Source organism: Budorcas taxicolor, chromosome 13, assembly GCF_023091745.1.
Source record: "Budorcas taxicolor isolate Tak-1 chromosome 13, Takin1.1, whole genome shotgun sequence".
In the NCBI taxonomy this organism is placed as follows: Eukaryota; Metazoa; Chordata; class Mammalia; order Artiodactyla; family Bovidae; genus Budorcas; species Budorcas taxicolor.
In genome coordinates, this window is record NC_068922.1 from 15,832,940 (window position 1) to 15,845,860 (window position 12,921).

Below are 12,921 nucleotides of genomic sequence, written 5' to 3' on the forward strand. Positions count from 1 at the left end.
TCTAAAGCTAAAAGCAGAACAGCAAGATGAGAAGGAGGGAGCACAGGCAGTTCACTGCCAAGAGCTTTCCCTCCTGGATTATGTGAGGCAGGTGGCACATACTAACAGCTGAACTAAGACGTGCACTAACTTTATCGCTAGACCATTTGCAGAGGCCTTCCCGCCCTCACTGAGGTTTGCCACACCTGTCCTTTTGTTCCAGCCTTCCTCACACAAATAGCACCTGTGGGAATCTCAATCAAATTGGGATGAAATGATCAATCCATTTGGCTTTTTCGAAGAAAGCCCTGTTCTTTTAAGGGGAAGCATTTTATGCAGTTAACCTTCAAACCTCTATTTCTGTTGTCCAAAGTGCTTAGGTGGAATCAAATACCAGCAGCTGAACTGACAAGTGTTAATGTCATATAATGATTATTTAATGTAGAATAACATTAAATCATCAACAGGAATAACTCTCAGAAGTTGCAATCCTTCTCTGATGGTTCTTTGAATTCTGCCTGGTGATCAGTTACCCATTCCACCTTGGCATTGGCACACACACCTCAGAAACAGTCAGAATAAATTCCTTCATGGAAAGAAACCTGAAGCAGAGTTAGCAGGCCTCTGCTGGCCAGCACCTCCTGAGCTTAATTGGGATCAGCTAGAGCTGCTTGAAATCACTTCCTTTTTCAGGAAGTTGGCTTTCCATGCTCATGACCCCCAGGCTTTCCTCACCCCAAACATCACCCAGGGGCAGCACTGTCCCCTCAAGCCCTCCAGGGAGAATACCAGCCCTGAGGCACCATGAGATTCCTCTACGGTTAAGCCATGCTCTCATTCCTGTCTCGTGTGTAATCTTCTAAGAGGTGAAGGTGTCAGAAGAACAGAGCATGATGGAGTAAGTACCTGTCCCCTCTCCCCTGTGTCCTGTGGATGGCAAGCAAAAATATGCATGGAAGTATTGAGATGATTCTGATATTTGAGTCCTCTGTATGATATCTAAGCATCCTTATTTTGTTGTTCTCTATTCTCACCAGACTGCTTATTACAATTTTTTTTCAGTTAATCATCTTTGCTATTTTAACATCCTTAATCAATAGCCCTAATTCCTTCGATTTTCATTAATGTTTTCACTGAGTTAGTTCTTTGCAGAAACAGGTCTTTACAAAAAAAAAAAAGTCTTCATCGTAAAGGGAACTCAAAGGAATTATGATGTCACCTCTTCCATTTCCTGAGTTCATTGAAAAGTTCACACTCTATTAAAGCATACTTGTTTTTACTCAGTATTCAGGAAAAAGTGACACCGTCGGCAACCATAACAGAGCAAAAGAGCAGCCAGAAGACAAGGAAAAAAATCAGAAGTGTCCTGGCCGCCACCCAGTTCACATGGGTTAATAGCCAAGACCCAGCTCCAGATGCAGGGTCACTTCAGTTAACTGGAAAACATGGCGTGGAATGCTCTCTTTGATGGAAATCCCAGTTCCTCGAGCACTAATTATTATTTGGGCGTGTGTGTGTGTTTGCTTCTGAGAATGGTCCCATCCCCTTTCTAGCCTTTCATACTGAATAAGCGGCTTCAGTCCTCCTCAATGAAGGGAGGGAGCTGCATTTTTTCCTGCACCTTAATTCTTCATCAGCAAGACTCTCCCTAAGATCCTCATCCCCAACAGCATCCTTCAGCTGCTTAGGAAGCCAGTGAAAGGAACGGACAGTTCACTGAGTACAGCGCTCATCTTCCCGGCCATTTCCATATCAGGCAGCTTAGGGTGAGAAGGTTCATCCTCTCCTTTCCTTTCTCAACCCCCTGGCCATCCCATGGCTCCTCAAGAACCCCGTAAACAGAGTTAAGTGTACAGATCACAGGCCTCTGCCACTAATGTTTTTTTTTTTCGTGCTGCCAAGCTATAAGAAGCAGAAGGCTCTTATTTCAAAGACAGAGCCCCAGTCTTGCCAGTAGCACCCTGCACGGAGTTCAGATGTCCTGCCCACCTATAGTGCCTCAGAGCATTCGCTCCCTGGCCTAGGGAGTGAGGCTCACCATCGCTCAGGGGGTTGTGGTGGTTGTCTGTATGTCTGCCATTATTTACGACTTGTTCCTTCATGGGTTTGTCTTTAAGTTCATGTTGGTGTAACTGGTGTGCTTGCTGCATGCACTTGCTGTCGTACTTGTGTCAAATGATTCTCTGACTTCCTTTGGAAAGCACTAATGAAAAGTGCTGTTTCTCTTCTCTATTGTTGGGTTTTTTGTAAAGTTGCTCAAATGCTCTCAGGTATGGCGGCTCTGAATGGAGGACTTGGCGCCACGGGCTTGACGAATGGCACGGCGGGCACCATGGACGCCCTCACCCAGGCCTACTCAGGGATCCAGCAGTACGCGGCCGCGGCGCTGCCCACGCTGTACAGCCAGAGCCTGCTACAGCAGCAGAGCGCCGCCGGCAGCCAGAAGGAAGGTGGGTGCCCAACCCGGCCCGTGGGCAGCGTTCGGCCCCGGAGCAGAGTCCCAAGGGAAGTGATAAGCCGCTGTCCTAAGAAGAGCGGCTGTTTCATTTCTCCTGCTCATGGCTTAAGACATCTGACAGGCCTGAACACTCTGTTGCAGTCTTCTAGCTGTCTTTTCATTTACCATCCCACTCTCTGGTCAGATGGACCTGCCACCCTCTGTGTGCCATATTGCAGTTACCTGGTAGCTGCTGCTGCCAAACCATTGCCAGGAGCCCCCTCTCCCGAATCAGAAGGGCCATCTCCTTTCTCCCCCTCCATGTAGAGTCCGTTAGAAGAAGGCCAAGTCAATGCAGCGTCCTGTGGTCTCACCCGGCTTTTGCAGGGTCCACGTCCCCCTTGATGGGGAAGCTGGCCTTGCAGGTGGTGATGGTGTCCAGGTTAATGACAAAATCTACTCTTGAAGATCGACCCGGTCTTTGTTTAGTCAGGGTCTTCTGGGGAAGCAAATAAGTGATTGATTGCCTTGCTTCTCTGCCAATAAGGCAAAATAAACATCAGGAAGTGAATGCTAAGAATACATGAAGACTAATTATAAAGCAGTTAATGAACTGGCCTGACTAGGGAGGGCTTCTCTCTTTCCTCCTTTTGGTTCCTTCTTCCTGACTGAAGTTGCTTTTAAAGCAAAATGTGCACTGAGATATTTATTCTCTTTCTGACTTGTTTTGCATACAAGAAGCAAGGATAAAGTGTTGAAGACATTTTAAAAATTCCTTTTTGTTGTGATCCTCACCCCATAGTTCCAAACTGGTTTTTGTCTGAAGACTTTGACTTTAAACATGGTGTCCAATAAGAAGTAGAATGGTTTTACTTTGTCAAGTTGGGAACTGTAACAGGGACACAACTTTAAAGATCTGTCATTTTGTTTTGTTTTTTTAAGGGTTTTTTTCTGTTTTTCTGTAACAGCATTCAAAGTAGAAGGAACTTGAAAATCTGAGTTTCTCTCAACTCTCTTTCCTCTCAGTTATGTTATTGTAGTTTATTTTAAAGCTCACACAACTGTCCAGACAGCTGCGTTTTCCCAGGTGTGTGGAGACCCCGTGCCATGAATACCTCAGCTTCCCCAGGGAAAGCCTGTGTGGCAGTCCCTCTTTCTGAGGTCTGACTTCCCCGGTAACAGATGAGGGAGGTAGGAAATATCCCACGAGATAATCATGTCCTTGAGAGAAGCCAGGAAAGCCAGTTCCCCACGTGCATCTGCGTGCTGGTCACTTCCCCATCACCCAGCAGGGATGGCCTTGGGGCAAACCGTGTAACCCAGATCACACTAGATACCAGCAGACTAGAAAGTTAGTGGCTTAGGAGAGTCTGGGCCCCGAAGTTGCTTCACCCCAGCTCAGAGCCCTAAATTTCTGTGCCTTGAGTTTCAGGCACTGCTTGTGCAATAATGAACCCTCTGGGATTAACGTAGAATAATTCAGAATAAACACTGCCTCTCCAGGTTATTTATATCAGGTGTGCGGGCTACCAGCAACATGGTAGGTGCTCAGTCTTTGTTGGCGGTGTCTCGGGATTGTTCAGGTCAGGTCTTTTTTAATCTCCCATCTTTTTGCATGTCTCTTCCAATCATCATCATCTCACCCTGTTAACGTGTACTCAACAAACTTAAACCATCTCTTCCTGGTGGCTCAGACAGTAAAGAATCTACCTGCAATGAGGGAGACCTGGATTCGATTCCTGGGTTGGGAAGATCCTGAGGAGGAGGGCATGGCTACAAACTCCAGTATTCTTGCCTTCAGACTCCCAATGGACAAAGGGGCCTGGTGAGCTGCAGCCCACGGGGTCACAGAGTCAGACACAACTGAGCGACAGAGCACAGCACAACATTAGCGTAACTAAAACATATTTTAAAAGGCAAGTAATACTGAGAAGGAAAGAAAAATGCCACAGTGAATTCCACTGCTAAACAGTTTTAGATTTCCTATTCCTTAGTTCTTTAATCTAGAGAGCGTGGTCAACCTGATATATTTAGTCATGTACCCTGGTATATATTTTCCCATAGGGAAGTGAACCAGTCTGGCCTTGTAAAGAAATGGTTTTAGTATTTCTCCCAGCTAAGACTTTGAAGCATTAGGCATCCCTACAGATCTGAATTCAGGCAACTTGATCACCTTTCCTGCCATTCCCAAATAGCCTCTGACCTCTTTCACACGTTCCTGTCTCCCTGAGTTTGCAGGAGGCACATTTCACACACACACACACTCACGCGTGCGCGTGTAGGTAGAGCCCCCAGATCCCAACAAGACGCTGGCACCCCCAGTGCTTCCTGCTGCATCAGGGGCCCTGGGGCCCTGTGAGAAGAACTCGGGTGCCAGCCATCTGGACCAATGAATAACACAATCTGATGAGCTTTGGCAAGTCAAGTCAGGTGTAGTGGAAGTCCAACAAGTGCGTGGTTGATCAGCAGGTTTCTTACTGAAGGGAGATGGAAGGAAGATACAGAGGGTGAACCCTCGAAAAATTGTTTCTTTGCCCTTGGCATCTCTAGCAGTAGCCACCTTCACTGAATGTTAAAGAGAGATTCCATACCAAGTCACCTCTTTCTCATTTTTGTGTTAACAACTTTGGCAAAATCCAAATATTTCTTGGTGATGAGGGGGAAGACAGAGCCTCCTTGGGCTTATTTACTTTCTTCCTATGTCCTCGGTTCCCTGTCTGCCCCAGACACATTCAAAAGGCATTCGAGAAGGCCAGCACTGCCATGCGCAGCCAGTAATCTGTCATAGTGCATTAAAACTGCATTTTCTCCCTGGGCTTGAGGTGAGATGACTTCACAATTCAAATTGGGTCCCATTAATTCTCATTGTTTATCTGGATTTTTTATTTAGAAGCACGACCCGTTTGGGCCGTACCAGGCCTCCTGCTTCACATGCTGCATGGTGGCTCTGGGAACATCCATCTCCCGGGTTCTGGTTTTGCATCTATTTATGTTACGTGTTGACTTCTTTTAGCTTTTTTTTTTTTTAACCAGGAAACATCTGGGGACCTAAACCCTGTAATTGTGTCCCTTTAAATACAAACTGCATCTCTTGCACTGGCTATGCCCTTGGAAATTGTGAGCAACACAGAAAATTAAAGTAGCCTCATTGAGACTTAAATAAAAGGAAATGCTTCATCTCTGTGGCTTCAGAAATTTGCTCCAAAAAGATTTCCTTGTGAAAAGTTCCATTCATTACAATACTTTTTTCTTCTATGATTGTGTGTGTGGAAAGAAACTTGTTTTGAGTTTTCTTTGCAAAGATGTTTATCCTTTATATTTTTACAAAGTTCTTTTTACCCCAGTTTTATTTTTCTTCAACCCATTCAGATAGATATGCTCTACACAACCCCTGGGGACCCACTGCACCTTGTCCCCTGGGGCTTCCCAGGGGCACAGGTAGTCCTTGCTCATGAAGGTCAGTTCAGGTCCCAGGAACCAATGGCCTGGCCACTTCACCAGCTGGATGAGCTCCCCTCTTCCCAGACACCGTGCCCAGAACATCCCAGAGGCATCCAGCCACAGGGCCTCCCCAGAACCTCTGCAGAGGGATCTGCAATGCCCCCAAACACCCTTTGACCTGGAAAGCATGCTTACCTGTTACGTATTAGAAGGTGACTATCTGCCGTCAGGTCACTGGGAGTCCCTCCTTTTTGCCTTCTCTAAGCTGAAGATACTTCTTATGCGGGGAATTAGAGAGATGGGAGAATGGAATGGAAATAAAGTTCAGAGAGCTTTCCTCTCTGGTACAGCTAAGCTCTCCCCTGTTCTGCTCTTCCTCCTTGTATTTCTGGAAGTGATGGTTAAGAGTGAAGCTCAGCTTAGTGTCTGAGCAGCTTCTGTACCTTGTACATTCAGTGTGCAAGGCTAATTCCCAGGGACATCCTTCTGATCACAGTTGTGAAAGTCTGGCTACCTATTTTTCCCTGCCTTGACTCACTGCCAGTCACTTCTAATAAAGATGATTATTAGACTGTGTGTTAAGCGATTTGCCAGATCAAAACTGGATGGATAATTAGGTAAATGATTGAGAAATCCAAGCAGCATTACTGCTATATCCATTATGTCTAAATTGCTGCAGTTTGCGTAGAATAGACAGGATACTCTATCCAAGTGACAGTATATACTATGTGCTACAAAACACAGCCACTCAGGAAAAACCCACACCTGAATTCTGCCCTCCACTCCACCCCATGACTGCTACCTTCACACCCAGGAAGACTGAAAATATGTGCTCACGCACAGTAAGCAAATGTGACCCACAGATTATAGATGAAAAGGACGCCATTCTTAACCGGTTTCTCTTTGGAAATCAGAAACATATGAAGCATGACTCCTATCCTAAAAGACATACCAGCACTGGACATCTGTCTGTCTCCATTCTCATTCAACAGGAGAGAAAGCCACGTGCTTTAGCCCATCTGTTGTTAAAACATTCCTAAGAAGCAGCTTTGGAAACTGAGAAGTGAAGAATACCTTACTCTGATTTTTTTTTTTTCCTCTTTAGGTCCAGAGGGTGCAAACCTCTTTATTTACCACCTTCCACAGGAGTTTGGAGACCAGGACATCCTGCAGATGTTCATGCCTTTTGGAAATGTTATCTCTGCTAAAGTCTTCATTGACAAACAGACCAATCTGAGCAAGTGCTTTGGTATGCAAAAGAAACCCAGTTAGAACATTACAGGGCGCTCCCAGTAAGGCGTCCTGGGAGGCAAAGTACAATGGCCAGTATTCTAGACGCCAGGACAGGGCCTTCAGTGTGTGTGGTGGTTCCTGGCCCTCTAGATCCATTAAGCAGACTAGGCAAAGTCATCTCAACCACAAGAGGAAAAGGGGCTATACAAAAAGGAAAGATCTGGGAAACTGAATGCCCACAGAGGAGGTGATGCTTTATATTGCACTGTGCAGGGACCTCACTACTGGGAACTAACATCTTCACTGTAGAGCAACATCGGTCTCTGGGCCCCACAGTCTACACGACGAGCTTCACCAGATGGAAATACGGTTTAGACTGTAGTGTGGTCGAGGCTGTCCTGATAGAGGGGCAGTACAGACACTTGGCGTGAACCCCATCCCCTCACTGTGACTCAGACACTGCGGTGTGGGCAGCACACTGTGCTGGGGGCTTATGGTCCAGCATCTAGTAGTACATAAACGCGCACACACCTAAGTGCACATGCCGCCCCCACAGCCCCAGCTCCACGGGCACAGGGACCATGGCAGATTTAGCTCATGGTGACCTGAGAGGCTGTGGTCTGGCGGGGGTGGGGTCTGCAGTGGTGGCCTAGGCAGGCAGAGTGCCCCGGAGACACAGGTCTTCTCAGGACCCTGGACAGCCCTGATCTGTGGTGGCCTGAGCTGTCACAGCCTCCTCCTTCAGGCAGCCTGGACTCTGCCTCCCCAGGGTGACTTTTGCTCCCAGAGAGAGGAAGGCAGGCTCCCTGCATGCCCTAATATTTTACAAAAGAGGTGAGCATTCATTAAATCTAGTTCTCGTTTTATGTTGTGAACTCCTGTGTTTCCCACAGTAGTTTGGAGGCTCAAATGTCTAGGGTGTATGTGCCTCACGTGGCAAGCTCTGGCCCAGTCTGAGGTGTAACAGCTGCTTTATTCACTCCTCTGATCTAATGACTGACATTGGCCGTAGGTACTAACAGCCGCACAGAACAAGATCAAGTAGAACAGATAGGGGCCAGCGGGAAATGAAAAGAAGTGCATGGCATAAAGAAAAGCAGGTGGGGGTGGTTCTCAAAGAGGCAGAGCCTCAGACTTGGTATCTGACTGATGGGTAATGGGGCAACCCGTCTAAAGAGAGTGCTTTGGCTTCTAAAATTCCATTATCATAACATCCTTCTAATTTCTCTGCTGTCACCAGGAAGGTCTGAAGCCTCTGTTGTTAGGGGAATCAGTGTGTCAGCCATTTAAAGTCACTGTTTCTATCCAAGTGGAAAGGCTGTTAGCCTGAACCCATTACAAGTATATAAATGCCCTTGTAATGGTTCATGAGAGAATGAAATGGAAAGTAAGCTGTTACAGAGGGTGTGTGCGCCTGTTTTGCAAGAGCTCACCACCGGAAGCTTCCCTGCCCCAGGCTTCCAGCCAGACGTTTATAGTCCTCATCACTAAACAGTGTCTGAGCTTATTTGGCGATTGGAAAGGGTTGTACTTTGCAGTTTGATTTTGAGAAAATATTTACCGTCTTGAGAAGAGTCAGCCTATAAATTACTTAACCACTGTGTGTATAATAACACATAGTAATGTAGCAGATGATTATACTTAGCATTAGGCACTGTGTTTTGGTTTTTATTAAAAAGCTGTAGCATCCCATATGTAGGTGTCTCAGTGAGACTGCATCACTTCTTGGGGTCCCAGGTTTGCCAGTCATAAGCCACACCCTATTTCTTTATCCTAAGCTCTTGGCCAGGTTTCATTATCCACTTCACCCTTGACACATTTCCATTCTTGTAATCATCTTGCTACCTCTGGATTAAGATGTAGAAGAAGAATATCAGCAAAGTCTTAGATCCAAGATCACATTTATTGGGAATTTAAATTTAATAAAAACTTAAACCATCTTTTTGCATACAGCCAGCCTATGAGAAGCTATTCTGCCTTATACTATATGCCTCTTATTACCAGCTAAGAACTCCGCTAAAGGTATATTTATGTCCCTTTCTTCCTCTAACTTGTAAAGGAATGTTCTCCTTAGATGGAGAAACTTGGTATAAAACCTTCTGAACAGTGGATGGTCGGAGTTGAAATCCAATCAGTATAACTTCTTCCAACAACAAAAGTAAGTAGGGTCAACACTTCTGCACTAGCATTAACTGAAGAAGCCTTGGCGAATAACCCCTACCCCCAGTGCTAATACAAACCATGTGGTCAGAATTCTGTGTCTAGGTCTTGGCAGAGCTTGGACGGTTGTCAGAGGCATCTGAGTGTTGGTACAGAGAAAAACTGTGGGAAGTATGTGTTAGGATGGCTGTTAAGCCCTGAGCTGTTTAGACTATTTATTCTCCAAGAAACACTTGGGGATATACAAGGTAGCAATTTCCATTCTAGTGAATTCAGTGGAGCTTTGAAAATGTAAGTTGAGATAGAATGGCCCAGCATTTCCCCTGGGCCCCTAGGTTCCTCTCAGTAATAGCTCCAATTGGTAGAAATCAAGTACAAATTATTATAGAGTTAATTCACTGACCCCATCCTGTATCCAGGGAGAACTGGAATGAAAACAGTCCAGGTCTTTGGCAGCACATCAGCTGCCTTCCCTTAATTATCGTACCGCTAAACCTCACCTGGCTGGAGCCTGGAGCCCCCGGGGCCCTTTGAGGGCCCTGCATGCACTGATATACTGGAGACTCTTAGAGGAGGATTCTCAGCGACTTAGACACAAACAGATTCGACTGGAATTAGTCAACAGACTAAACTGACTCAGGACAATGCTGTGTGAGTTTTGGCTTTCTGCAGAGGGGGCTTGTTCTCATGACAGCCAGTTACCTCCACTGCTTCACAGTGGATGTTTCCAGTGCTGCCCCTAAACCACGACCGCAAACTGAGTAGAGCTGACCCGAGCCCCAGGTTGGGCCCCATCACTCCCACCTGCAGAAACATTCTCCAGCCGCCCTGCACTGCTCCCCTGCCTTTCCATCCTGATTCCCGCCCTTCTTCCCCTCGTGTCTTCCAGGTTTTGTTAGCTACGACAATCCCGTGTCTGCGCAAGCTGCTATCCAGGCTATGAATGGCTTTCAGATTGGCATGAAACGCTTGAAGGTCCAGCTGAAGCGCTCCAAAAACGACAGCAAACCTTACTGATCCTCCCCCCAGAGGCTCCCTGCTCTTATTTTAGCTTTCTTAGGGTAAGTCCCACGAGCCAGCCTGGGCTCAACAGGAAAGGCAGAGGAGGACCACATTGCCAGCTTTTACCAAGAGAGACGGTTCTTTTACAATAAGGCCTCCATTTCCCCTCCCGCCCCCCACCCAGTTCGCCATAACTAAACTCGGCTACCTTGTTTCTATCAAGTAAATCCTCCTCCACTTGTGCCACTGCATTCTCCTTCGTTTTGCAATTTGAATCTCCTTTAACCTTTTTTGTTTTGTTTTGGGGGTTTTTTGCCTTTCTTTTTTTTTTTTTTTAAGAAAAACACGTATACAATAAATGACATCTTGAGAATTTACAAGGCAAACAAAGGCTAACGTGCAATTCTAACTCTGAGACCCCTGTGCCCCAGAGCACTGCCTGGAGAATTCGCCCCTCCTGCCCACGCCCACCCCGTAGGGGGGCGCCAGCTGTTTGTAGAGGGTAAGGTGGTGGCATAGCGCCAGAGAAAAGCCAGGAGAAGCACTTAAAATTAACAACACAAAATGTCTTTCCACTACATTTGGTTTGTTTTAAGAAGTAGGATTTTATTTTAGGGTTCAAAGAAACATGACATTTATTGGTCAGATTATTACACTGGTTGTCTATTTTGTTATTGTTTTATTTTAGTTTTTAGAAAGGATTAATGTAAAAAAAGATTTAGAGATCTGTTTCTTAAAGCTACAGGGTTTAAAAATTAAAAATGAGTGAAAATACTTGATGTTTCTTGAAAGATAAATTTAATAATAAATAAATAATACATAAATACATAAATAAAAAAGAAAGCCACAGGCCTGTAAATTTTATTTGTAAAAAAAGCATTTCTATTTTTGTACAAAATTTTTACTGCCTCAGAAATAATGGAAGCTATTTATTGCCTACTGTTAACTTATTGGGTACCTGAAGAGCAGTTCTCTGTGCTAGCTAGATTCTTCTGAAGTAGTCTCTAGAGGAATCATTCTAGGAACGGGCTTTTTTTCACCGTTGAACCCTGGGCCTAAAGTTCATGCTTTATCCTCTCGGTGTTTGTATCTGTCTGATGATTTTGTTCGTAACCTCCATTATCTAGTTTACAGTTTGGTCGTCTGACTTTCCCGTCTGTTACATTCGTTGAAACTGGACCCTCTTTCTCCCCATCCCTTGCCAGTCCCTCACCCCAAAACACCCAGAATCCATCCCTTCTCCCTCTCCGGATGGATTCTCTTGGGTTCCATTGTGTTGTGGATAAAGAGTGTAAGAAATGCAAATTACGTGGATGGCTGGTAGACTCCCTAATGACCTAAGATTTGCATTAGTTTCTCTCCTGCACCCTGAAGAGTGATTTTGTTGCTGCTGCGTAGATTCTGTGTAACTTTTTACTCTCCCTGTTTTCTCCCTAGACATCTTCATGCCCGTTAGTTCACCGTTTGCCTAGCATGTCCCTGTGGCGTCTCAAAAAAGTTTCATCGTCCCGTCATTGTTTCTGATGTCTTTCTGACCTCACATCATATTTGGTTCTCCTACTGACCTTTGATCTAGTTTGACCTTTGAAATTTGCATGTGACCTCATCTAGCTATGAATTCTGGGAAGTCAATGTGAAAAACATTGCTGCATTCATGCAAGACTGAAATTTATTATTAGACAAATTAATTATAGAAAAAAACCTGTGGCAAAAATGTTTCTTTCTTATTTTTTCTTTCTTTTCATAAAACAGACTTGAAAGTATTATACAGGGATTGGCATTCTTCCCGGTCACTGGTAACAATAGCAATATGTGTCCAGGGACACAGAATGTTGGTTTCTAACAGACTACTTCCAAAAACAGTTTGAGAAAAAAACTGTCTGATTTTAAGTCTCTAGAGGTCTGTAATAGTTTTTACATTTTTCAGGCAGTGTAAAGTTTTTTGATAAGGCCATTTTAGGTGGCTCACTTTCTCATTAAGATATATATATAGAACCACTTTTTGTAGATTAGTATAAGAAAAATATTTACCCTGTTTTGGGGCAAATGCTACCTATTTGTGTCACCTTTTGCTGAACTGACTCACAGTTAGACAATCCATGGTTTAATGCACATGAAATTACCTATATTTTATACTGTTTCAATGTACAGGAGAAAGGTTACTGTAAACTGTGTTACGTTGGTGCTTCTGTGAATTAAGTTGTGGTTTCATCATGAGTCTTATGGTCTTAATGTTCTTTGTTGATAAGACAAGTTTAGAATTGGTTTACTTAAAACAAAAAAGAATTTCAAAAAAAAAGTTGTTTGCTTAAAAAAAAATTTCATGTGAGGGGAAAAAAAAAACCTATTCCAGAATAAGTTTTGTGTTGGCTTGTAAAGCATTGATGTCATTTTTTTTTTAATTGTGGACTATTTAGATGTGTTTGTGTTCAGCAAAATGTGATTTTTTTTTTCTTTTAAAGAAAAAAAGTGAAAATATATAGTGCCAAATTCCAAAGGTACTTCCTTCCTAGAGCTTCAGTGTGTTTCTTGTGAGAAGTAATTTGATAACATGGGTATTTTATTATGTGTTTTGTATAAATCCCTAATATTTAAAAAACAAAAAACAAAAAAAGTTAAAAAGTTTGTTAACTTGCTATCCTGTGGTCTTGTTGCCTGAAATTGTTATT

General features: G+C 44.3%; 1 protein-coding gene across 2 annotated transcripts in view; it reads left to right on the forward strand.

Moving 5' to 3' along the window:
• The window catches only part of CELF2 (CUGBP Elav-like family member 2), a 308,002-nt gene extending 296,049 nt beyond the window's left edge, over positions 1–11,953 (forward strand). The window contains exons 11-14 of one of the 2 annotated variants that reach the window (XM_052650849.1): positions 2,232–2,429; positions 6,963–7,106; positions 10,140–10,311; positions 11,690–11,953. In XM_052650849.1, the coding sequence (XP_052506809.1) occupies positions 2,232–2,429; positions 6,963–7,106; positions 10,140–10,267 (470 nt within the window). In that variant the 3' untranslated portion in view covers positions 10,268–10,311; positions 11,690–11,953. The remainder of the gene's footprint in view (positions 1–2,231; positions 2,430–6,962; positions 7,107–10,139; positions 10,312–11,689) is intronic. The other variant, XM_052650850.1, reaches the window with a different exon arrangement.
• Positions 11,954–12,921: the final 968 nt, after the last annotated feature.